Raw genomic sequence first — 26,533 nt, 5'->3', positions numbered from 1 at the left:
AAAAATACTGTAAAGTACTGTTTTCTTTCCTTTGAGCAATCAATACTGTAAAATACCGTAATATTACGTCTAAGTCATTTAACCAATCAAAATTAACAGTAATGTACTGCATTTAGAAATAACAGGATTATACTGTTGATATTTTGAAGTAAATTAACAGCATTTTTTAAGAGTGCAGGCTTCCCTATTTAGTTTCATCATCAGACACTTGCTCAATCATTTTGTGGTTTGTGGTCTTTGTTTCCAGCTGTAATGGACATCATTGAACCAATCCTAGCCATAGCAGAGAAGCTGTATGGCCTGTGTGAGGAGGTGAAGGCCAACAAGAAGCGCTGCCAGCGTCTAGCTCGCCGTGTGTCCGCTTTGACTGAGCTAGTGAAAGCTGTGAAGGATCGAGGCTTTGGCAAGAAGCCTGAGCTGGTAGAAAGTGGGCTTCGTGAACTTAAACAGACCCTGGAATTAGCAGAGGGCGTTATGAGGAAATACACTACCAACAATTATCTGAAACGCATCACAAAAGCATATCACTTCGGCGAGGAGTTCATCTTACTAAATGAAAGACTGAACGATGCTGCTCAGTTACTTTCTCTAGTGCTTCAGGTTGAGCATAGGGACTGCATAGACAAAGTGTTTCAAGAGGCAACCAGGCTACAGGAAGATGAAGAGGACAGGCAGAGCGACTGTCTGGAGCTTCGCAATTGTGAGTTACAATACTTCCAATACTGTATTGACTAACAGATGTATATACTGTAGAGTAATTTAGATGTTATTTGTTTGCTATATCGATTTGTAGTGGGATAAAATTACTTTTAAACTCTTAAAGCAGGAGTTCCCAACCTTTTTTGTCAGTCAAAATCCAATGGCTTCACCCCAGAGATTTTAAGTAATAACCTGTAAAGTAATATGATGGATTTCACATCACATCATCATATTTGCAAACAACTCATTCAATCACTCTTTAAAGGTACAGTCAGTAATTTTTTCCTGATTAAAAAAGTTTTACTCCACACAAAATAAATAGTAATTTTGAAACATATGTATAAAATGAGGAATCCAGTCATATCAGTATAAAATAAAAGCTGTTTTATTCTACATGGAGAGGGTCTCCTCATGGGGGCGGCCATGTTGAGATTACACGACTAGTCAAATACTACTTGATTAACCTCTGTAACCGCCCTGTTATTGGACACTTTCATTCATGGATTAAAGTAATCATGGATGACTGTGAATAGTTAATGTCTACAATGGCATCTGTATTTGACAATTATTGTGTTTGAATGATTCTGCATCCACACCACTAGGAGTCAGTGTAAGTCCAAGATGACAAATTGAAAAAATTACTGAGTGCACCTTTAAAGGCATACTTCCGAATTCAGGGCTCTCTGTCGACACCTTTGGATGAAACATAAAATTGCAAGTTACTTGCAGAAGAACATTGTTTTGTTTGTTATTTCATTTGTGCTTTGGCTCTTTCTCTGTGGAAAAGTTCCTACAGTGTTTGTCAGTTGTGGTTGTAGGGGATCCCTCAGCTCTGCACATTTCAGATGTCTCCCTTATCTAACACACCTAATTCTACTGATTAGCTCACAAGTGGAGGATCCATGACCTGAACTGGATAAGGAACACATCCCAAATGTCCAATATAAGGGCTCCTCCAGGACCAAGACTGAGAAACACTAACACTGATCTAACTATTAAAACTATTCTAACTATTTTCACTATAGTGCTCCAGTCTGTAGTCCAGGACACTAGAGAAACAAACACGATGGTTGATGCTGTACACAGGACAGTTGACCAAACGCAAAGAGATGTGCAGGATATTAAGGATATCGTGGAATCACGTATGTATAGAAGCAAAAGTCTAAGTGCTGATTTGCCCAGTGGTACATGTAATTGCAGAAAATGTCTAAATTATAATATAAAGGACTGAATAGTACAAATTTTAATTGTTTATATATATATATATATATATAAATTTACCTATTTCACATAGGATAATTGGTGTAAACATTGTCACCATATAAAACTTAAATAAGCCCTGTTTTGCAAATATCGTACATAACTTAGTCAACATGAAATTAAAATGTATAATAGTTAATAGTTATAACTGGACAATAGTTACACAATAATTTAACCATTAAATGCATAAAAGTTTTGCTAGACATTGTTACATACCTCGGGTTTTTGTGACCTGTCACTATATCTTTAACAAATGGATCTACAAAATGCCCAGATAGTGTCAAATTTTCAAAGCGTTTTTAAGACATAGAATATATTCTTTTATATTTTGTTTTTTTATTTTCATATATCAAAGAGATGTTGCATCAAATGATAAAACAGGATTTATTACTTCCACACTGAAATGTATTAAGACTGATCTAGCTGTTGTAAATGAGCAGGCTGCGGGGAAAGGAGAAACAGACACAAGGAATGAAGGAGAGCCCGGAGGGCGTTTATTACAAGGATTCAAAGTAATTATTAGAGGTGCCGGAGGTGATGTGGTGCGGTGCAGCTCTGGGTGAAGGGGAGGATCGTCAGCATTTTTCCAGGGTGGTGGTCATTGAAAACGCTGGCGTGTCAGTCACTCTCTGAAAGAGAAAACAGAAGCATTAAAGTCAGCTCCCTCTGGAGAAAACATCCTCTCTCTGGTGTTTCTCCTGCCTGAATTTATATTCACATCCATTTAATTGTCTAATCCTCAGCTGTGCGCAATCAGGCGTGCATTAGCCTGTAATGATTGCTAAGGGCAAATAGGGCTGAAACATCAGCAACTCACACCCCCCCCCCCCCCATGCGACGTCCTAGGTTTGTGGAGACAAGAGGGAGAAATTAGCTTTGTGGGGGTGTAGGATGTTTTCCCTTACCAGACCTGACCAACCAGTGAACATCCGGGAAAGGCAGTCGGTGTTCCAATTTTCTGACCAAGTCCAGTGCTGCACTGTGAAGTGGAAATTTTGATGGGCAAGGAACAACCAGGTGACTCTGCTGTTGGTGTCCTTCACCCTGGCCATCCACTGGGGTGGGGCGTGATCTGTTATAAGCACGAAGGACCTACCGATGAGGTAATACCTGAGTTCCCAGACTGCCCACTTGATTGCAAGGGCTTCCTTCTCTATGGCAGCATAACGGGTCTTTTAAATGGGTCTGTTTCTGGCTGATATATGATACCAGGTGTTCCGCTCCCAGTCCCATATAGGAGGCATCCATCTGGAGGGTAAAGGCAGGGAGAAATCTGTGGCGTTCTGTGATGTCCGGGGAGGATGTCAGGGCTTCCTTCAGGTTGCGGAATGCCTTTTCTGCCTCTGTGCTCCAGTGTACTTTCTCCGACTGCTCTTTCCTGTTCAAGTCTTTCAGGGGGCAAGCCACAGAGAAGCCCAGTATGAAGCATCGATAATACCCCGTCAACACCAAAAAGGTATGTACCTGGATCTTATTTGTTGGTTGTGGAAAGCTTTTCACAGCAGCTATCTTTTCCTTGTGTAGAAGTACCAGACCCCAGCCGATGCAGCTACCCAGGTAGAGTGCTTCTGCTAGGCCATTAGTGACATTTATGGTGGTTGTTGGTCAGTCCAGCCCTGTGTAGTGCCGACAGAACCTCCTGGAAACGGCTTAGATAGTCTTTCCAGCTCTCCGTGTGGACAATGACATTATTCAGGTAGGTTCCTGCATAACTTTGATGGGGTGTAGGATAATGTCCATCATTCGTTGGAACGTGGTTGGTGCCCCATGCAGCCCTAAGAGGTGGACCTGGTTGTTTCCAGTGCCCTGCAGAGGTGCTGAACACATTTGTTTCCTTGGCCAGGTGGGTAAGGGGTGCTTGCCAGTATCCTTTGGTTAGGTCCAGGATGGAGATATAGCAGGCCCTTCCCAACTGTTCAATCAGGTTGTCCACTCAGGGCATGGGGTAGCTGTTGAATGCCGAGACTTTATTTAGCTTCCGGAAATCATTGCAGAACCGGAAGTTGCCATTAGGCTTCAGCACCATGACAATTGGGCTGGACAACAGGCTTTTGGAGAGGTTTATAATGCTTAGCTCCAACATCTGCTGTATCTCATCCTCAGTGGCTTGCTGGCAAGACTCCGGAACTCTATAGGGCTGCTGCTGAATGATGACACCTGCTGGGGTTCTCACATCATGGGATAGGACAGAGGTCTGCCTGGTCGGTCGGAGAATATGTCTCTATACTGCTGAAACAGGGTTTTGAGTTCATGGTGCTGGGGGGATGACAATTGGAAGCCCAGGTCGATCACGGGGGCTTTGGTTTCAGCGATTAGGGCAGATCGGTTGATCATTTCGACCCAGCATTTAAGCAATTTGATAATAAATCTTCTCTTCACCTCCCAAGTTGGTGCAGCCAATAGTTTACTGGCCTTACGTGTTCCACCACAGTGTAGGGACCTTGCCAGGAAGCCAATAACTTGGAGGTGGCATTTGGAAGGAGGACTAGGACCCGGTCCCCCTGTTGGAACTCGCGGGGCTGCACTGGCCAATCATACAGTCTCCGTTGGGCATGCTGGACCTCAGTCAGGTGTTAATGGAGCATAACCTTTTCTATCCTTTCCCTCATGCTTTGCACATGCTCTATGATGGAGAGATGGGGAGAGGGTTGTTGCTCCCAGGCTTCCCCTGTCACGTCCAGCAGGCCCGAGGCTGATGGCCAAAGAGCATGTACTGGAGCATGAGGTCCTGGTAATATCATAGCACCGTTTTTAGTGTCTGGATGAACCTTTCCACTAGCCAGTCTGTTTGGGGGTGGTATACCAAGGTGCAGGCCTCTAGGTACTGCGTGGCATAGTCCACTATCATGAGGATGTGTTTGTGCCCCAAGCAGACTTTGGAAGTGGCCCTACTAGGTCCATACTGATGCAGTCGAATGGCACCTTGATGACTGGCTGTGGTACCAGGGGGTGGGCAGGGGTTTCTTTGGTGCCATCCATTGACACAATCCACATCTGTTGCATAACTGTCAGACGCTGGCATGATTCCTGGCCAATAGAAAATGTGGATTCACTGCAGGGTGTCAGATGTTCAGCCATGTAATAATTAACAAGTTCCAATCAACTGGAGATCTTAAGGATCAGCCTGGCAAAGGACGTGTGCATATATCATCTCCACGCATAGTGAGGAGGATGGTTCAAGTGGCCAAAGAATCTCCAAGGATCACAGTTGGAGAATTGAAGAAATTCGTTGGGTCTTGGGATCAGAAAGTGTCATAAAATATCAGACATCAACTACATCAACACAAGTTTGGCTGGGTTTCAAGAACAAAAAAGCCTCTGCTCTCATCCAGCAACAAACTCAAGCATCATCAGTTTGCCAGACACTACTGGAACTTCAAATACGAATAGGTTCAACAGTCAGATGAAACAAAAAAAGTGGTTTTTGGCAGCAAACACCAGAGGTGGGTTTGGCACACAAATAGATGAAGTACCCAATGCCCACGGTTAAATGTGGTGCTGGATCTTTAATGTTGTGAGGCTGTATTTTTGCCAGAGGTCCTGGACATCTTGTTCGGATACATGGCATCACAGACTCTATCAAATACCAACAGAAAAACTTGGCTGCCTCTGCCAGAAAGCTTACAATGGGCCCTGGTTGGATCATCCAGCAGGACAATGATCCAAAACAAACATCAAAATCAACACAAAAATGGTTCACTGACCACAAAATCAAGGTTCTGCCATGGCTATGCCAGTCCTCTGACCTGAACCCCATAGAAAATTTGTGGGGTGAACTGGAGAGGAGAGTGCACCAACATGGCCACTGAATTTGAAGGATCTGTAGAGATTTTGTATGGAGGAATGGTCTCAGATCCCTTGCAGGCGTTCTCCAACCTCATTAGGCATTATAAGAGAAGACTAGGAGCTGCTATCTTGGCAAAGCGAGGTTCCAAAAAGTATTGAATAAAAGGGTGCCAATAATTATGGCCAATGCATTTTGGAGAAAGATTTTTATTTAATAATGAGATATTTCCCATGTTTCAGTTGTTTTACTTCAATTAAAGTTTAGATTTTTTTTGAATGAAAGATCAAAAGGGTAAACAATGCAGATTTTCTTTGCTCATATTTACCAAGGGTGCCAATATTTTTGGCCACCAATGTACATGTGACAGCACTGCGTTAATGCAGCAAACACATAATAATACATTTCTACAGACATAGATTAATTATCCCATGCGAATTGACGATAAACCTCAAAGTCCAGATATATGTCTGAAAAAACTAACCCTGTCTAAATTTAAACAGATTCTTGAAATTTTCCTTAGTTAATTGTTAGCATTCAATCTTTCACGTCACAGAGACCTCCATGATCAATCAAAGGACACAAGCACAATTGCATAGCAAAAAGTTTCAGATTAATAAATAAATAAAACATGGCATAGAACAAGAAAAAATGCCGTCAATACAATGTGGAGTATCTTTGGTATGGCTTCATACCCTCACCAACAAATGTGCAGCTTCCGATGTGCCTGCTTTGTGAGCAGGTTTTCTCAAATGAGGCTATGAAACTGTCACGTCTTAAGGAGCACCAGTCACAAATTCACCATGATAAAGCCTCCAATGAACTAACTTATTTCCAGGCCCTCAAGGAAAAACATCCCAAGCGGACAATCAGCAGCATGTTCGCTCAAAATGCAAGTCATACTGACAATGGTTTGTTGGCTTCTTACAACATATGGCTTCTAAAAACGCTTTTAATTGCGAAGTTGGGCTGCCCTTTACTGTGGGGGAGACGCTGGCACTACCTGCATTTAAAGAGGCCATCAACACTGTGATGGAGTGGGACCCATTTTCTGTGGTCAGGGCAATCCCACTCAGCAATGACAGTGTGGCACAAAGGATTAACGAGATGGCTCTCGATACCGAAGAGCAGCTGTGTACTGCACTGCGTGCAAATCTATTCAGCATTCAGCTGGATGAGACGACAATAGTTGACAATAACGTCCTGTTAATGGCCTATGTCCCCTATTTCAGTGGCAGTGATGCTGTAGAGGAGTTCCTTTTTGGGAAGTATCTCGCCACCAACATGCATGGCGAAACCATTTTCAGAGTACTGAAGGAGTATCTGAAGTATATACCTATAAGTAGCATCCTGACCTGTGCCACAGATGATATGCCCTCCATGGTTGCCAGATACCGTGGCTTCCTTGCTAAAGAGGTGTGCGCCACATGTCCTTGTTGTCCATTGTGTGCTTCATCAACACAATCTGGTGGCTAAAAATATAAGTCCCCCACTCAGTGAGTCTCTTAGTGTAACAATTAAATGCATTAACAAAATCAAGGCCCATGCTCTGAATGACCAGCTGTTCCAGCAGCTCTGTAGTGGTAGCGACGAGATGTTTGAGCATCTGCTGCTTCACACTGAAGTGTGTAAGGCTTTACTGGTTGTTTAGATCAGTGTTACTATCAGAAATAATTAATAATTATTTCTGTAGTTATTAATCAATATTTAAATTAATTAATTGGATCTAACTCATTAAAACCTCATATGGGACTCCAGTAAATGTAGTGTGCTACGTTTAGGAGCAAGTTTGGTTATTAGCAATAATTAATAATTATCAAAGATAGTTATTAGTTATTAAAATCAATAGAACATTGATTAGAATCAATGTTAGTTTTTTTAAATCCTTTAAATAAACAGTTATTAAAGATAATCGTTAACTGTTAACGTCGATGAAACATTAATTAATATTAATACTAGCTTATTGATCATTCAAATTCAATCATCCAAGATAATTATCAATTATCAAAAATCAATAGAATATTAATAAGGATTAACATTGACGGGGCACCACCCTGAAATCAGGGACTAATAACCGAATATTAAAACAGTCTCAATATTAGATTGTTTTCTTAGGAAAATCGGCATTCGAAGAATATCGATTTTCGGGGGAAAAACAATGAATGAAGGTTTGAATCCGAGCGCTGACATCCCGTCTGCATGACACAGGCGTATGCAAAACAAACCAAAACACTTCTCTTTGTAATATAAACAAAAGTTTATTTATGCAGTAATATCAATTAATAATTAATACAATGCAGTCAATAAACTTCTGACTTACAACTACAAACTAAACAGTGACATGATTAGATATGGAAATAAAATAATCCTATAACACATAAGGTGTGTGTGTGACAGTGTGGTTAGTGAGAGAGAGAGAGAGAGAGAGATGATTAAGTGACAGCCCGAAAGCTGATTTCGCAATAGCTGGAGAGAAAGCAGCTGTGCTTATCACTCAGAGATGCGGTTTTACGAGCGGGGCCCGTAAAAGTCCTGCGTTATTTGACTCTAATGGATGAACTCAGTTTCTGTCTCACCCGTGATAGCGAAAATGCACAACAATCCAATTTGGTTGGACCACAATACAGCAAAACAAATTTGTGATAATTAATACCCTGAGTATTAATAATGAGCGGACATGGCGGTCTGTAAACTGTACAAGCAAAAAAACGTTGAAACACAAGAATAACACGCTATAATATTCTATCTCTGCCCAGATGTAACCTCTTACTTGAATCGCATGAGGACACAGGTAGAATGTGTTTTCCTCCGTCCTTTAACTTTGACCCGGTTCCTTGAGGCTCGTGTGATGATGGGAGGCCGTTTCCTCGCTCTGTCGGCGGGTGGTACGGCTGTTGATTCTCGGCGGGCTGGCGGAGAACTCAGAAATGTCGACTTGATTGAAGATGGAAGAGAAATCTTTAATCTCTTCACTTCTGTAGGCCAACGGATGCAGATGCGAATTGCTCAGCGGTCTCCTTCGGATCTGTTAGAGTGTTTGGTGGAACACAGAGTAATCTCAACTCGTCCAGCAAGATGGAGATTGTATGGCTACAGTTTCAAGTCGGACATTACTTCCTTATGCCACGAGGTTGCACCGGAGAGCAGCAAAAAGCTACGTCCGTATTCGGTGAACGAAGTCGCTGGAAGCAACTCTGGAAGCATTTCAGAATTATTTGAACTCCTGATGATGTCATGTTTGAGGGATGTTCTGTTGTGTGCCTCATCCAATAGGAGTTGAGCGCTCGATCCTTTAGTGAGCAAGGCTTCCTGGATTTGTAGTCTGTTTTGGACTCCCTTTGTTTGATTTTGGCGTGATTTTTATCAGTAAAATTTACAACATGGAATGTGTGGGGGCTGAGTTAGGTTTTACGACTGTTAGGCCTGCCTTTGTCTTCTATCTGAATACATGAGGCCCAACAAGTGCATTGGCTCTCCAAGGACAACAGTCTAAATTGCTTAAGTCAGTTGTTTGCCACGGTTATCGAGTTTCTCGAAGGTATCGATGGAGACCTCGCTAAGAAGGTGACCTCCTGCAGCTGCAACATCTTCTACCTGGCCAACTTCTTTGAGTAGATGAATGAGGTCACCCTCAGGCTCCAGGGAAGAGGTTTCACACTGGTCCACTCAAAGTCCATAATCCGCAGCTTCCTCGCCAAACTGGACCTATACAGGGAAATGTAGGCAGACGTCAGTTAAATAATTTCCCTCAGCTGGTTAAGGTAGGCGACTGCTATAGCTGTAGTAGGCAATAATAATAATAGTAGCAATATCATACACATTTTTTTAGGGATGCTCCAATCAAGATTTTTACAGCCGATGCCGATTACCTATATCGTGTCATCTGAACTGATCCCAATCCCTATTATTTAAAGTTTTATCAGGGTCTCTGTCATAACAGGTTATATTTAAAGGTGCTTTAAGCAGATGTCACAGAAATCAGTGAGACATCTCAAAACACTTATTTGATTAATATCTTTCAGGGAGTATGAACATTTTTTACATACCTTTCCATAGCACCTTTAAGATCTCTGCTCACAGTCACTTAATTTAATATAATCAAATAGGCTATAAATTAATAAGTAATTTTGTTATATATTGTAATATTGTATATTTTATTATTTTATTATTTTATTTAGTTACAGTTTGTTGGATCTTGGCAAAGGTTTTCTCTTTCAGTATTTCCCACATAGTGTTTTATTATTATTATTATTATTATTATTATTATTATTAAAATATCATTTTACATACATTTTATCAAATGAAAAACCAGTCAGTAATTATACTGATTTAAGTTTCATGAACCTTAAATACACAAAGGTTGTTTAATTTATTTTTATCTCAACACATTTCAATTCAGAAGAGTGGATGAGTTAAGAAGAGAGTGGAGGGTGAACGGACTGAACAGCCGTTAGCTCGGGAGTTATTTAATAAAGATGTTTGAATTATAGCTCGCATTGCAACCTGCATTATTATTATTTTCCTTAAGTCCGATGGAAACAGAGGTCACAAAAAATAGCATAATCTTTTCATATTGCCCAGAGCTCTCACAATGCATCTTTAACAGCTGAATCAGGTTTGTTGTCTTTCAACCTTTGGCTGATGTTCATCCTTGCTGTATTTATACACACATATTGTATTTTGGAACTCTAAAACCAACACACCGGTGATGACATGAAAGTGGTGCTGAAGTTGCAGTAGACTTGCATCTTTTTCAAAATGTGATCAATTTATGCGATAGTCCAAGTTGAGAGACTAGTGATCGAGTTATTCCAATCAGCGGTCGATCGATCGAAGCATCCCAATAATAATGATGATGACAATAATAAAACATACTTCTGTGCCTATTTGTTGAAGCTTGAAGTAGTGTTAGGTTCGAGTCCACATTAGTCGAGTCCGAGTCAAGTCCGAGTCTCTAAACAATCGAGTCCAAGTTGACCGAGTCCATAACAGGCCAAGTCCAAGTCGAGTCCGAATGAATCTGTTCATGTATCTGAATTAAAATTGTAACCGTAAACTTAACATCAATATTTTAAGCTTATTTTAAAGTTCACAACTAAGAAAAACAGTTTGTCAATATAAATGTAACAAAAACACCTCTATATTTTATGATTAGTATCCTACTGAACAGACTTCAAAGTGGTTTCAGAATAAAAGCATATGCTTTAGGTGTATGAAGACAAAACTGTCCTTCAGCACACTTCTTATTGCGTTCTGCTGGCATTTCAATTATTTGTTGCTTTTTTCCCTCCATTCAAACATAGACTAAATAAAGTGAAAGCTGCGTTAGTCATTACAACCAAGATTATTATGTTTCAAATTTTAATTTAGTTATTATTTCTACTTAATTTTCAATTTGTCAATTCAATTTACTTTAGTTTTATTTAAAATTATCCCTGTCTAAAGAAATAATAGTCTATACTGAGATTGCTTTTGGAATCTTTTTTCTCTATCTGCCGACTGATTTGGGAAAATACAGTACATACAAATGAGTCAACACAGTAGTAATTAGCACTTGCTGAGAAGTTACGTCTCACGATTTGCCTGCGAATGCTACATCCAAAAACACTGGAAAAGTCTACTGATAATATTAGGGCCATTTCGTCACGGACATTTTCTAGTTAATTTGCGGGAAACCGCACAATGCAGGGCAGTTCTGCATGCTGCTCGTGTACCTAAATCCCTGATGCGTCCCTGTGCGTCTCACAGCAGCTGCCGCAGAAGATAAAAATAATAATAATAATTGATATTTGCTTGAGCGGCAGCCGTGTTGGTTGGCAATCAGTCTGAAATCTTTAAATATCAACCAAAGAAAATTTCATTGAGCTCTTCTTTAACTGCAAAACATGGAGTATAACAATTTTGAATAATAAATTTAACAGAATTGTCCTTAAAAAGTGTCAGAGATATAGGCTAAAAAAAGATGTGCATAGGTTACCCGGTGGTTTACAATATAAAATAAAATAAAATAAATATACATTTAAGATAAAAATGTCATGGTCAAATGTCAACCAACTAAATTCATCTTGTAACATGAAGTTTAGCTTCATACACAAACTCTGTCATTGAATAATACACTTATTTTATAGTCTATAATTAAATTATATAGTTTATATATATATATTACATAACTTATATAATTTTATATAGTTAAATTATAACTATATATTTTGGTTTAGGTGCTTGTTAGTAAAATACAATTCGGATGCTTTATTCTGCCTTCCTCTTCGATCAGGAGATGAATTCACCGGTGGGAAGAAATACATGGACACAGAATGTCACAAGCAGTTCTTCGATTTATTAAAAGCAAGCAAGGGTTTTATATGGTTCTTGACACACAAGGCTGGTTATACCCCCCACCTCGAACCTTCTCAATCCTCCATATATGGGGTTGTTTCCTCTTGCTTACAAGTACATTCTTATCAAGTACATTTTGTGCTCAAGACAGTGCCGAGAACATACAAAGCAGATGAGCAAACATCAGCATAAAAAGGTCACATTGCTCCATCTGAGGCCTATTTCTCACAGTGCTTTAGTGCAGTGATTCATAATATCCTAATATTTTATTGTGAATGGTTGAATTTTGTGAATGGTGGACAAATGCTGTAAAAGAATGTATTTTAAGCACCTCATCATTGCTTTGAAAATAGTTAATCAATAATAAATAGGTGCTGTTTATCTGTTTAGATCTGTTTAGAGCTGCTGTCTGCTTTAGCAATAACGCTTTTTTCCCCTGACTATTTAAAAAGTTACACAGTTAATTCATCAAGCTATTATGGACCAGTTGAAACTGACAAAACTGCGTGGACCACAACAGAATACAGAAGCCTACATGTGTAGATATATTACACCTAAAAAGACTTAATATCCAATATTAATACTATTTTTATATATTTTTATTTCGATATGCTGTTTTTAGTAAACTGTGAGAGACATGATGTGGGTGACTTGACTCAATGAAGTTCTTGATTTTAAGTTTTTTACCACGATGAAACCGCAATGTGAGCACCGTCTTGGCTGCACAAATGCCACATGCAATTTTACCAGTTGTCAGGTCCTGTGTCATGTGAAACTGTCTTGTTTAGTTTCTATTACATTGGATACATACCTGTCTTGATGTTTTTGTCACGCCGGTCACCTCAGTATTCAATGTTATACAGTAGTCTCTGTTGTAACATTCAAGCATATTGGTTGACTGATGAGTGTGCCTGCGTACGTGCATATATGTGTGTGTGTGTGTGTGTGTGTGTGTGTGTGTGTGTGTGTGTTTGCATAAACACAGTGAAACAACTCTGGCTACGTCTACAACTTCAGGGGCTAATACAGCTGCATGCAGATAGAGATGTGTTCATTAATTTCTGTTTTGTTATTTATTTCTTTATTTTTTTCATTGCATCACAAATGTCATGGACTCAGCTGGACTCTGAAAAAAATCCCGAGTCGGAGTCAAGTCCAAGTAAAAATTTATCCAAGTCTATGACATGTCCAAGTCCATTAAAATTGGACTCGTGACTCGGACACAAATCCGAGTCCAAACTCGAGTACCCCAACTCTAGCTTGAAGTAAAAGCTATTTAGGCTAAAATCAATAAATCCATTTAAATTAAAAAGCATTCTTAGTGGCATTCAGGTTTCAGGGGAGCTCTGCTGTACTACACTGAACACCTCAGGATGGTGAAAGCAGACATGGAGATATGTTTCAGAGACCTGGAGTCTCTGGATATCCCCGATTGGATAGTGCAGCCCTTCCAAGTTGCTGTGGCGGAGAGTGGCACCGAAGTCCAGGAGCACCTAATCGACCTCCAAAACAATGAGGAGGCCAAAGCAACCTTTCGCACGTCTGGCTGGAGCGTGATGTGCTTGAATCATGGCAGGCGGTATTCTGCACTGTGGGAGAAGGCTCAGCTTCTGCTTTTGGCATTCCCTTCCTCTTACCTAGTGAACAGGAGTTTAGCCAGGTGCTGCACATGCATTCAAAATACCACAACCATCTTTATTAGATGGCTTTGGGTGCGCTCAGACTAAGGTTGACATCAATCTGTTCAGACGTAAAGGTGTTTGTTGCGAACATCAAGCACAGTGGTCCCACTAAGTTACAGTATTCCCTCAAGTGTGGCCAGTAGATTTGTTATTCTATTCTTGCTGTTGAATGTTCATGTTTCATTTTGTTTCTTTTTTATTTCAAGAAAACTGGTTCGAGGTGTTTCTTATATGTGATTTATATTTTAAAGTTAAATATTAAATGTAATAATAGTTATATATTAAATATAATTAAAGTGACAACAGCAGTAATAGCAACTTACGATTGATTTGGAAAAAGAAGCATTACCACCATTTGGATATGTCGAGAGGGTGGGTGGCAGCATTGTTTCAGAAGGAAAGTAGTCCGCCACAATCCACAACAAACTCAGGTTGCCATTTTGCTATGTACGAGACACCCGCTTTTTACCATTTAATCAATTCCCAAAGGACAAAATCATGCTTCGCATTAAATTTTCTTCTCATCTTCTCTGTTTCACTCTGAAATACACATTTCACAGAAATTTTATGAAGTGAAATGGTTTGTGAATACCATTTCATGTTGACTTTAACTACGGCATTTCGGCAACACTAAAATCACAAAGGAACTATGTACTTTTCTGTTAAATAATGTTTTGAATGATGTCTCAACTGAGCAGCTGAATTTGTCTTGGCAGTGGGAAAACCCAGTGTGTATCTACAGGACATCAGAGAGATTAAACCAGAAGAACTGACCTATGACTTCCCTATTATGCCCATTATGAAATCCAGCCATTATGAGCTATACAAAGGGACGTACAACAAGTTCACTGTGGCTATCAAGAGATACACATGTCTATTGACCTGCCCCAGGTAAATAGTACTTGACAGACTCCAATATTACATAGATAAGAAAGGAACAAACTAGAAATATATTTTGTATTCACATGTTTTTTCATATATTTATCATTTCTTGTTGCATATCTTCATTCTCTCCAGTGAGTTGAGGAGTATTTTTAACAAGGAAGTAGAGACCATGAAGCGCTTTGAGTCACCTAACATCTTAAGAATGTTTGGGATCTGTGTCCAGGATGAGAATGGTAGGCTAATCTATTCAAAAATCACTCAATTAATTCCTCTCAGTTCAAGGAAAGCAGCTCAACTGAAATCTTGCTTCATTGGGCCCTAAATGAACACCTGGTTGTAATCCATTGACTGCAACATTTACTTCCATTACTTGCTATTAAAACTTGTAAGAAGTTCACCCAAAAATTCATTTACCCACCCTCGTTGTTCAAACCCCTTATTAATTCATATACAATTGTGCTCAAAAGTTTGCATACCCTGGCAGAAATTGTGACATTTCGGCATTGATTTTGAAAATATGACTGATCATATAAAAAAACTCTTTTAAGGATAGTGATCATATGAAGCCATTTATTATCACATAGTTGTTTGGCTCCTTTTTAAATCATAATGATAACAGAAATCACCCAAATGGCCCTGATCAAAAGTTTACATACCCTTGAATGTTTGGCCTTGTTACAGACACAAAAGGTGACACACACAGGTTTAAATGGCAATTAAAGCTTAATTTCCCATACCTGTGGCTTTTTAAATTGCAATTAGTGTCTGTGTATAAATAGTCAATGAGTTTGTTAGCTCTCACGTGGATGCCCTGAGCAGGCGAGACACTGAGCCATGGGGAGCAGAAAAGAACTGTCAAAAGACCTGCGTAACAAGGTAATGGAACTTTATAAAGATGGAAAAGGATATAAAAAGATATCCAAAGCCTTGAAAATGCCAGTCAGTACTGTTCAATCACTTATTAAGAAGTGGAAAATTGAGGGATCTCTTGATACCAAGCCAAGGTCAGGTAGACCAAGAAAGATTTCAGCCACAACTGCCAGAATAATTGTTCGGGATACAAAGAAAAACCCACAGGTAACCTCAGCAGAAATACAGGCTGCTCTGGAAAAAGAAGGTGTGGTTGTTTCAAGGAGCACAATATGACGATACTTGAACAACAATGCGCTGCATGGTTGAGTTTTGTGGCTGCGCCAGTGCCACAAAAAAGCCCGGTTACAGTATGCCCGACAACACCTTGACACACCTCACAGCATCTGGCACATTGTAATTTGGAGTGACGAGACCAAAATAGAGCTTTATGGTCACAACCATAAGCGCTATGTTTGGAGAGGGGTCAACAAGGCCTATAGTGAAAAGAATACCATCCCCACTGTGAAGCATGGTGGTAGCTCACTGATGTTTTGTAGGTGTGTGGGCTCTAAGGCATGGGAAATCTTGTGAAAACTGATGGCAAGATGAATGCAGCAGGTTATCAGAAAATACTGGCTGACAATTTGCATTCTTCTGCACGAAAGCTGCGCATGGGATGCTCTTGGACTTTCCAGCACGACAATGACCCCAAGCACAAGGACAAGTTGACTCTTCAGTGATTACAGCAGAAAAAGGTGAAGGTTCTGGAGTGGCCATCACAGTCTTCTGACCTTAATATCATCGAGCCACTCTGGGTAGATCTCAAACGTGCGGTTCATGCAAGATGACCAAATACTTTGCATGACCTGGAGGCATTTTGCCAAGACAAATGGGCAGCTATACCACCTGCAAGAATCTGGGGCCTCATAGACAACTATTACAAAAGACTGCATGCTCTCATTGATGCTAAAGGGGGCAATACACAGTATTAAGAACTAAGGGTATGCAGACTTTTGAACAGGGGTCATTTCATTTTTTTCTTTGTTGCCATGTTTGTTTTATGGTTTTGCCATTCTGTTATAACCTACAGTTGAATATGAATCCCATAAGAAATAAAAGAAATGTGTTTTGCCTGCTCAGTTTTGTTTTCTTTAAAAATGGTACATATATTACCAATTCTCCAAGGGTATGCAAACTTTTGAGCACAACTGTAGATCACTTACGCTATATGGTGTATTTAGGAGAATTGCAGTCACCATCTGTTTTCTTTGTATTGACAAGAGAAGCTTGGACATTCTGCAAAAATATCTCTTTTAGTGTTGCGGTGACCAATATGGATAATACTGATCACAAACAAAATGAGGCTAAGTAAATGATGACCAAATTTTCAATTAATGGGTGGACAATTCCTTGCTGATGGAATTCTATACTGATGCCATACTGTTAATGATACTGTCATTCTAAATGAATTCCTTTTCCTACAGGGCCAAATCCAAGCTACCTGATAGTCATGGAATACTGTGAGAAGGGAAGTCTTAGACAAGTATTGGACAGTAACTGCAATCTGCCCTGGGATAGAAAGACTCAAATGTGTCTAGATGCAGCACAGGGACTCTACAGGTCAAAATCTGGTTCTTCTATCTTGACATCATTCTCATTTATATGTCTTTATTGGGGACATTTGAGTTTGCATGTAAAGTACTGTGAGGTGAAACTAATTTTGTGGCATCTTTACAGATTACATCAGACAGAGAAGAAGTCTAAAGTACATGGTTCCATAAAAAGCAGCAGTTTCCTAGTGGCCGCTGGTTACAGAGTGAAGGTAATGGATTTTGACTTTCAGAAAATTAGCATTAATTTTAAGTACTCACCTCATTTGATAGTTTTCTCATATATTACATTTTCAGATGTGCTTTAAAATTCTACTCACAAGTAGATCTTGTGTAGATCTACACAAACAAAAATCAGATTAATGTATGTCTGTCTTCGTGTTCATTTGCATGTTTTAAAAGTTGGGAGGTTTTGAGTTGGCAAAAACAGAAACTTCTCTTCAGAAGAATAAACACAAAAAGAACAGCTCCTTAAATTATAGCTCTCCACAACAGCTTCAGAGTGTCAACCATCGCTATGACAAGGCGTGTGAGATCTACAGGTACAGTACACATAAACACAAACACATATCTGATTTAAGTTAAGCTTGCACACTGATTATATTCTCTCTTCAGTTTTGGCCTTGTCTTGTGGGAAATTGCAACCCGACAGGTTCCTTTTAAAGGTATTACTGATGTCTTTCATTTATCTAAGGAATATTACTCTAGTGTTCACATACTGTAATACATTATGCGCTCCTTCAATGTCCTTATTGACTCTGTTTTTAGACTGCTCATCCCCCAGTCAGATCTACCAAAAGGTTTTTGTAGAAAAGGTAATCGAGCCACTTCCCTCAGACTGTCCCAGACAGCTAGAAGAGCTTATCAATGCCTGCCGATCCTTTGATCCCTTCCAAAGACCAACAGCAGGAGGTAAGACCCAGTCACACACATGAATTTGCAAACATGTGGGCCATCACATTAACTTCTGTGGTTCTGCCACTTCATTTCATTCTCAAATAGTCCAGTCTGATTTCCATGTGAATTTGGCAACATAAAAAGTTCTAACATTCTGTGCTTACCGAAATTCAAACCACTGCCCCCAGTGGCCGAAGCAGAAAGTGTTGTTGAATGTTTGGGCACAAATGAGATCAACATGATCACACGGGAAGTCGCATGTTGTTTCTGAGAATTTCCAGTACCCTAGGATCGGCCAAGTTATGCCAACTCACTGAGAAGCGGCATCTCCTATCAGACATTTTACATCGGCTCCAGTGTTTTTACCTTTCCCTGTGGTGCGAAGTGCATTGCTTCAGCAGCGAGGGAGACCCGGGTTCGTATGCTGCGTTGGAATTCTGTTCACATAATCAGTGACGTGTGATTCAGAGGTTGCATTTTTCCTCTAACATTACATTTTTACTCCACGGGAGGTTAGGTTTGGAGTTTGGGTTGGGGGGTACAGTTTATAAAATATGCATTCCTCTTTACTCGATTACATATTGTACAGCTAAAAACACTCACTTCACAACTCACTTTTGGAGCCCCTTTGTGGATGTTTCACATGGAAGATGGAGCTTGCGCATGCACATATGCTCAACAACATGTAACACTTAGGCCACTGGGGGCATTGTTTCAAATTTTGGTAAGCACAAACTGATTTTACATAAAGTCAACCTACTGTTTCTGATTTCACTGTGAGATTAGTCTGGTGAGATCCAGTTTCTGGGTGAATTGTTCACAAGTGGGCAAAATGTGAGTAGCTGAGTGAGTTGTTCTAGCTGTAAATGATGTAATACAGTCAACAGGAATGCAAGTTTTATTGACCACATGCCTTAGCCCAAACCCCATCCTAAAACCTGACTGTCAGTGGAGTAAAAATGTAATCTTAGAGGGAAAATGCAATCTCCGAATCACGCTCGTCATTGATAATGTGAATAAGCCTATTTACTGTATTTCAGCTTCAAACTTGTGAATGAAAGGGAATATCTGACTTTGAGGGAGTCAGGTCCAGTTCAGTTACCTCATGGCCCTTCTGCATCTTTTGCTCTTGAATGTTGTGGTGGGGCGTGGATGAGCGCCGGTTTGTGAATGGAGATCGGGTGAAATGATCACCTGTCAATGATTTGTGTAACACCTGTTTCTCATTGCAGTGAGGGCGTGAGAGGGAAGAGAGAGTCAGACACTAGAGAGGGAAGAGAGAGTCAGACACACACAGCAGAGTGTTTGGGGTGTTTTTCTGTTGTGCTGAAAAGCAATCTCTGTTATAATTCAAATAAAGCTCACGTGGACTGTGGAACCGGTCCCGGCTTCCTCCTGCTCAGACAACAAACTTGTTACACTGGTGCCAAAACCCAGGAACTTGTAGGAAGAGGTGCCACCACAGAGTCCTCACCGCTGGGCGAAGGCATCTGAGCCCTTTCCGACACACAACAGACACAACATCAGGCCCTCCTGGCCCAGGAGCAGCACTTCCAGGAGCTTCTCCAGGCCCAAATGGAGGACCAGTGGATGTTGCAGAGCCTGGTAACCCAGGAAAGGTCCTCAGCCGCAATCCCGGAGGCAGAAATGACCATATCCCAACACATGTTGGCCAAATAGGGCCTCAGGATGACCCGGAGGCATTCGTGGGGCTCTTCAAACAAACCGCTACTGCCTCCAGATGGCCGAAAGCCCAGTGGGCAATTCAGCTGCTATCGCTGCTGTCCAGGGAAGCCCAGCTCGTGACTCAGCAACCCCCCGCTAACAATCGACTGGAGTACGAAGACCCGAAGAAGGCTATCTTACAATGGGTCAGCCACACTCCAGAACAACACCGCCAGCGTTTTTGCTCCCTCATGCTTGGCAAGGTTGGCCACCCGTTTGTCTATGCCCAGCTGCTCCTTGATGCCTGCCTGAAGTGGGTAATGGCCAGGGAGTAGTTTGCCGCTCGTCTGCCAAGGGGAACCATGGAGTGGGTCCGGCATCATTGCCCGGCATCGCTGGATGAAGCCGTCCAGCTGGCAGAGGATCATATAGTGGCCTATCTGGGGGCCGGTGAGCCCTCGTCATCATCTCTCTCTCTCTCTCTCTCTTCTCTCTCTCCCCCCTCCCCTTCCTCCCATCCCGTTCCCACTCCCTGGAAACGGGGAGTTCCCCCTTCCGAACATGTTCCCCGGCTTTGGGGTTTGCTCAACCCGCCCATTTCCCCTGTCCTTGTCCCTCTCTGCTCTCACCCTCAGGTTGAGGAATCCGCTGCCACGGATGTAGAAGTCTGGGCCAGTCTGCTGGAGCTGCGGGGAACCTGGGCATTTCCATGCCCGGAGATGGAGGTGGGGACATTGGTCCAGATCCCTGATGCGCCACAGACAGCCCTGGATCAAGCTGGAGTGTACCGTATACCTGTGAGTATTTAGGGGGTACATACCAAGCCTTGATGGGTTCGAGCTGAAACCAAAACTCCATCCACCAATGCTTGGTTCAAGACAAGGTTTTGGGTACAAGCGGCAGGGGGGTAGGAAAGGTGTGTGCATGGTGATATTCACAATTACCCTGTAGTGACTGTCATTATTCAATTTCGGGGATAAAAGCATAGTGTCAAGGCTGCGGTTAGTCCCCGCCTCACCCATCCACTAATCTTGGGTATGAATTGGCTGGAATTTACTACTTTATTGCGAGAAATTTGCATGGATGTGTCCTGTAACAAAGTGTCTCGGTGTGTGGTTTGCGATTCACTGGATGTGGAGGCAGAGCCGGGGCTGTCTACGTCAGCTCCACGTCAGGATGACGTAAGGGAGAGGGAAATTTCTGTATCCCCAGCCCTTAGAGGATTTCCTGAAGGGGATTTCCCTCTGGAGCAGACACGAGACAAGACCCTTAGGCACGCATGTGACCAAGTGAAAGTGATTGATGGTCAACACCTCCAGCCAGACATTGTACTCACATATCCGTATATTTCAGTTATCAAGGATCAGTTGTATAGAGTGACACAGGACGTTCAGACAAAGGAAGATATAACCCAACTATTAATACTGAAGAGCCACCAGCTCATTATAATCCAATAGTGGGTCACTTAGGGCAGGAATTAACACTGCGCCATCTAATGGTCCGTTTCTATTGGCTGGGCATTCACGGGGATGTCCGCAGTGCCGTGAATGTCAGCTGGTGTATCCACTGGCCACCCCGAGAGTGCCATTGCGCACCCTTCCATTGATCGAGGTCCCTTTCGATAGAATTGGTATGGACCTTGTCAGGCCATTAGAGCAGACGGCATGCAGGCATCACTTTGTGTTGGTTCTGGTGGACTACACAACGCGATATCCAGAAGCAGTGCCTCTGCACAACATTTCAGCATGTAGTGCTGCGGAGGCACTCTTCAGAATAATCTCTCGAGTGGGGATTCCGAAAGATAACCTCACTGATCAAGGCACAATGTTTATGTCACGTACACTACACAAACAGGATGAATTACTGGGGATTAAATATATTCGGACCAGCATTTATCATCCCCAAATGGATGGCCTGATTTAATCAGACACTAAAGAATATGATTCGTAAGTTCTTGCACGAAGATGCTCGAAATTGGGACAAGTGGCTCGAGCCCCTATTATTTGCAGTACGAGAGGTCCCACATGCCTCCACAGTTTTCTCCCCATTTTAATTATTGTATGGGCGTCGTCTGCGTAGCATACTCGATATCCTATGGGAAAATTGGGAGGAGGGACCTTCAAACAACAAAAATGAAATTCAATATATTCTTGACCTGAGAGATTTCTAAGCTTTTTCTGAGGGAATTCTTGACTGAAGGTGAAGCTAAAAGCCACCGATCGTGTCATCCTGGTCACATGTGGAGACCATCTCTCACAGTCACAATTTACGGAGGTTGCCAGGTTGCAGAAAGAATTCTCCGACGTGTTCTCGACTCTCCCCAGTTGTACGAATCTCAGAGCACCATATCGAAAAATTTGATGCATACCCAATGCCTCCAATTGATGAACTGCTCGGTTAGGCGTGGCTCACTTTTATTCAACACTGGATTAAACAAAGGGATTTTGGTAGATCCCCTTAACTCCCATGTCCTGTGAGAAAACTGCATTTTCCACACCATTTGGCTTACACCAATTTGTCACCCTTCCTTTTCAGTTTGTTTGGGGCCTTGGCCACATTTCAGTGGCTCATGGACAGAATCCTCAGACCGCATGCCGTTTATGCCACTGCCTATGTGGATGACATCATTATTTATAGTAACGACTAGCAGCAGCACCTGCAGCATCTGAGGGCTGTCCTGAAGTCATTGAGATGCGTGGGACTCACAGCAAATCCTAAGAAGTGTGAAATTGGATGGGTGGGAGTACAGTATCTGGGCTTCCAATTGGGTCATGGACAGGTGCAGCTGCAAATTGATAAGACCGCAGCAATTGCGACCTGTCCGAGACCCAAGACCAAAAACGAGGTGAAACAGTTCCTGGAGCAGGCTGGCTACTATAGAAGGTTTGTGCCTAATTCTTCGGACGTCACCAGCCCGCTGACTGATCTCACTAAAAAGGGAGCACTAGACCCAGTCCAGTGGACGGAGCCGTGCCAAAAGGCTTTTATACAGGTGAAAGCTGCACTTTGTGGTGGGCCATTGTTACATTCTCCTGATTTTTCTCTACCTTTTGTTTTGCAGACCGATGTGTCGGACAGGGGGTTGGGAGCTGTGTTGTTCCAGGTGGTCGAGGGGGAGGAGCAACCAGTGCTGTACATCAGCCGAAAGCTCTCAGCGAGAGAGGCGAGGTACAGCACCATTAAGAAGGAATTTCTGGCCATCAAGTGGGTGGTCCTCACCCTTCATTACTACCTCCTGGGATGGGCTTTCACCCTCTGTTCGGACCACGCCCCGCTCCACTGGCTCCATTGCATGAAATATACCAACACGCGGATCACCTGTTGGTATCTGGCCCTTCAGCCGTTTAAGTTCAAGGTGGTCCACAGACCGGGGGCACAGATGGCTGTCACAGACTTCCTTTCCAGAAATGGGGGGGGAGTACTTGGCAGGCCGGATGGCTCCCCGGCCTGAGTTGGGCGATGGGGGTATGTGGTGGTGGGGGCATTGTCAAGCGCCAGTTTGTGAATGGTGAGATCGGGAGATGAGAACGGTGCGAATTATCACCTGTCAATGATTTCTCTAACACCTGTTTCTCATTGCAGTGTGGGCGTGGAAGGGATTTAAGAGCGAGCCAGATGCCAGAGAGGGAAGAGAAAGTCAGACACACGCAGCAGAGTGTTCGGGGCGTTTTTGTGTTGTGCTGAAAAGCAATCTCTTTTATAATTCAAATAAAGCTCACGTGGATTGTGGTACCGGTCCCCGCTTCCTCCTTCTGAGACCATGAACTTGTTACAAATGTATATAAATTGACCCATTTCTAAACTAAATTGGTGGGAAATTTCAAAGGAGAGCAAATGGTTATTGTGCCATTTTTTTTAATTGATGTGCCTATATAATGTTAAAGATAATCTTGATTCTAACACACAAAACTGATATCATTAGGCACAAGATTATGCAAACAGATAATGTCAGTGTGAACTTATGAATTTAGTGTGAATTTTATAAAATCATTATTTTTTTGTCTTGTTTTCCTTTACAGTGTTGGTGGATAAGCTTTGCAAACTGGTGGAAGAGGAGTGACAACAGAACACCTTTGTGTCTCTGTCAAAGTGTGAATATCAGATGAGGATGTGGATGCAATCGCTCATACTGTACATCTGCCTAGCCAAAGCATGTGTATTTGGCAAATGTATTTTTGCATTTCCTGGCTGGACATGAGTATTAATTCACTTCAAGAATTTTTTATTCTCTCCCCTACAAAATATGAACAACAAAAAAACTAGCTGACACAAAAATGAAAATTCTGACATTATGTAGCTCCCCCCAAAAATTCAATAAAAAAATACAATAATAGTAATAAAAATACAAAAATATAAAACCATAGTAAATGTAATTGATACGACATACGATATACAACAGTATATTCCAAGTCCAGTGATCACTTTGTGATTTTTACTCTCAAATCCCCACTTATTCACCTAATTTAGTATTTCTTTATTTCTTTTGTTGCTTATAACCTGTAATGTTTCTATTAGTGAATCGACTTCAGTTAATAATGTTACATTTGCCTATACGTAGCTGGTATTGTTACTACCGCTGCTGTTTCTATTACTAATTGCATATCAGTGTATAGCAGTAATTCTCATGCCATTTACATTTATGCATTTGGTCTGTAATTTTATCCAAAGGTTAGGATATAGTTTTTTTAATTTATTTTATTTTTTTTCAGGTGATCCATCATGTGAAATTGCTCAACATACCGCAGACAGGCTTCTTATGATTAAAATACATTTGTTGCACTTCTTACAATATCTAACAGGTACCACACTGGATACTAGAGTAAGAGCTCATGTCACTCTGTCCCATACAGTTACAGCAGCCTGCTGCATTTTTTGTGGATGTGATATACAGAATCTCATGCACATTTTAATTTACAACCTTGTAGGAAGGTTATTAGAAAATATTAAATATAAACTAATTCTAATTTTAAAATGAGTGTTTCTACCTACGCCTGTTTTGCAGGGAGGCCACAAGTTCCTTAAAAAATTGTATTAAGCTTTTTTAAAAGATATTAAATTTTTTGTGTAGCGCAAATGTATTGTTATTTTTAAATCATGTTTTATATATAAATTGTTACTTTTACTGCAAATAAAAATGTTTGGTGTAGGCCTAATGTAAAAAATATTATTGAGAGTTTATTATAAAACATAGACTCTTCACTAATGTCTTTAAAGGCTGCTGGTTTATTACATTTTAGAACCTCTGGATTTTTATTAGACCTGAATCAATACGTGAATAAATTAACGTTAGGTTATTAGCTTTGATTTACCTTGGAGCAAATCTAGGTGTCCTTGCTGATGTTATAAATGTTAATTTGGGAATGAGGGCTGACACAGTATAATCCATAGCATGCTCTTCTCGAGATTTAAAGATTTTTTTAAAAGAAAGAAAAAACGGTGTGTATCCTCTCTAGGTACCTCATGTTACTCTTATAAATGAGAAACGAGAATGAATGCATGGTCAAAGTATCTAACCTGATACCAGTTTTGTAACAAACTCATTCTTTTTTATGTTACATACTGTACATATATACATTTCACAAGGGCTATCTTAAAAAAAAAAAAAAAAAATAAAAAACTTTTTATACATTCATACAAGTAGTGTTGCAGAGTATTTTTCAAGGAAGAAAGTTAGCTCAAAACCTAAAACTTTATTTTTCAGTGGATAAGACTTTTCTTCATTTTCATTGTAACTGTGTCCTGACGTCTTTCAGAGGACATCAAATAAAGTATGAATATTTTCAATATTCAATATTAACATTTTCCACACAAAAAACAAAAACAATTATAGTCAAATGTTTCTTCGACAAACACGATTGACCCTTTTCAAAGACTGTGATGATGCAATTCCACTTTCTTTAACAGCATAAATCTAGCAATCTTATATTCATTTGAAATTAAACAATTATTTAGTGTAAATTTTTAATATACTTTGTATTATGCTGAAAAAAAAAAAAGTTACTACTGCTGCGATGAGGTTTCTAATAGGTTTCTAAGCTGTGAGTATTATCCATTGCTTAGGCTAGAGCTGCTTGTTTACATTGTTGTGTACTGCATTGTTTAAATGTGTATTTCACTGTGTTTACTTGTCTCAGGAGTATCCATTGCTAGGTTTAGTGTTGTTTGTTTTCTGTGCACTGCAGTCGCATTTGTTACTGTGTTATCATCTCACATGACCCTCAATTCTGGTTAGCCACGCGCACTAGCTTTGTTGTGCTAAATAGTTAGGCATGTCAAGATTTTTGTCACTTGATGCAATAGCAGCGTCTATATTTGACATGGCAGCGGAAGTGGCAGTGCTCGTGTGAAGCCCTACTTGTGTAAAGACCTACTTGTGTAAAGACCAGCGAGTCTAGGGGCCTGGGTATCTCAGCAAGTATTGACGCTGACTACCACGCCTGGAGTCACGAGTTCGAAATAGGGTGTGCTGAGTGACTCCAACCAGGTTTCTTAAGCAACCAAATTGGCCTGGTTGCTAGGGAGGGTAGAGTCACATGGGGTAATCTCCTCGTGTTTGTGATTAGGGGTTCTCGCTCTCAATGGGGCACGTGATAAGTTGTGTGTGGATCGCGGAGAGTAACATGAGCCTCCACATGCTGGGAGTCTCTGCGATGTCATGCACAGTGAGCCACGTGATAAGATGCGCGGATTGATGGTCTCAAAAGTGGAGGCAACTGGGACTTGTCCTCCGCCAACCGGATTGAGGTGAGTAACCGCACCACCACAAGGACCTACTAAGTAGAGGGAATTGGGCATTCCAAATTGGGAGGATAGTGGATAAAAAAGTAAGTAAATATAGAATGACCAGCGAGTCTACCTGTGCG

At 41.1% G+C, this 26,533-nt stretch overlaps 1 protein-coding gene across 3 annotated transcripts in view; it reads left to right on the top strand.

Moving 5' to 3' along the window:
- Positions 1-25,307, top strand: part of LOC127435826 (mixed lineage kinase domain-like protein) — a 33,655-nt gene extending 8,348 nt beyond the window's left edge. For 2 of the 3 annotated variants that reach the window (XM_051689567.1, XM_051689565.1), the window contains exons 2-11: positions 248-700; positions 1,725-1,841; positions 14,478-14,652; positions 14,779-14,879; positions 16,983-17,118; positions 17,236-17,320; positions 17,511-17,650; positions 17,724-17,773; positions 17,877-18,020; positions 23,690-25,307. In XM_051689567.1, the coding sequence (XP_051545527.1) occupies positions 253-700; positions 1,725-1,841; positions 14,478-14,652; positions 14,779-14,879; positions 16,983-17,118; positions 17,236-17,320; positions 17,511-17,650; positions 17,724-17,773; positions 17,877-18,020; positions 23,690-23,730 (1,437 nt within the window). In that variant the 5' untranslated portion in view covers positions 248-252 and the 3' untranslated portion in view covers positions 23,731-25,307. The remainder of the gene's footprint in view (positions 1-247; positions 701-1,724; positions 1,842-14,477; positions 14,653-14,778; positions 14,880-16,982; positions 17,119-17,235; positions 17,321-17,510; positions 17,651-17,723; positions 17,774-17,876; positions 18,021-23,689) is intronic. The other variant, XM_051689566.1, reaches the window with a different exon arrangement.
- Positions 25,308-26,533: the final 1,226 nt, after the last annotated feature.

This window comes from Myxocyprinus asiaticus, chromosome 46 (genome assembly GCF_019703515.2).
Source record: "Myxocyprinus asiaticus isolate MX2 ecotype Aquarium Trade chromosome 46, UBuf_Myxa_2, whole genome shotgun sequence".
Lineage (NCBI taxonomy): Eukaryota > Metazoa > Chordata > Actinopteri > Cypriniformes > Catostomidae > Myxocyprinus > Myxocyprinus asiaticus.
Note: the sequence above shows the minus strand (reverse complement) of the source record. Positions and strands in the feature narration are given on the sequence as shown.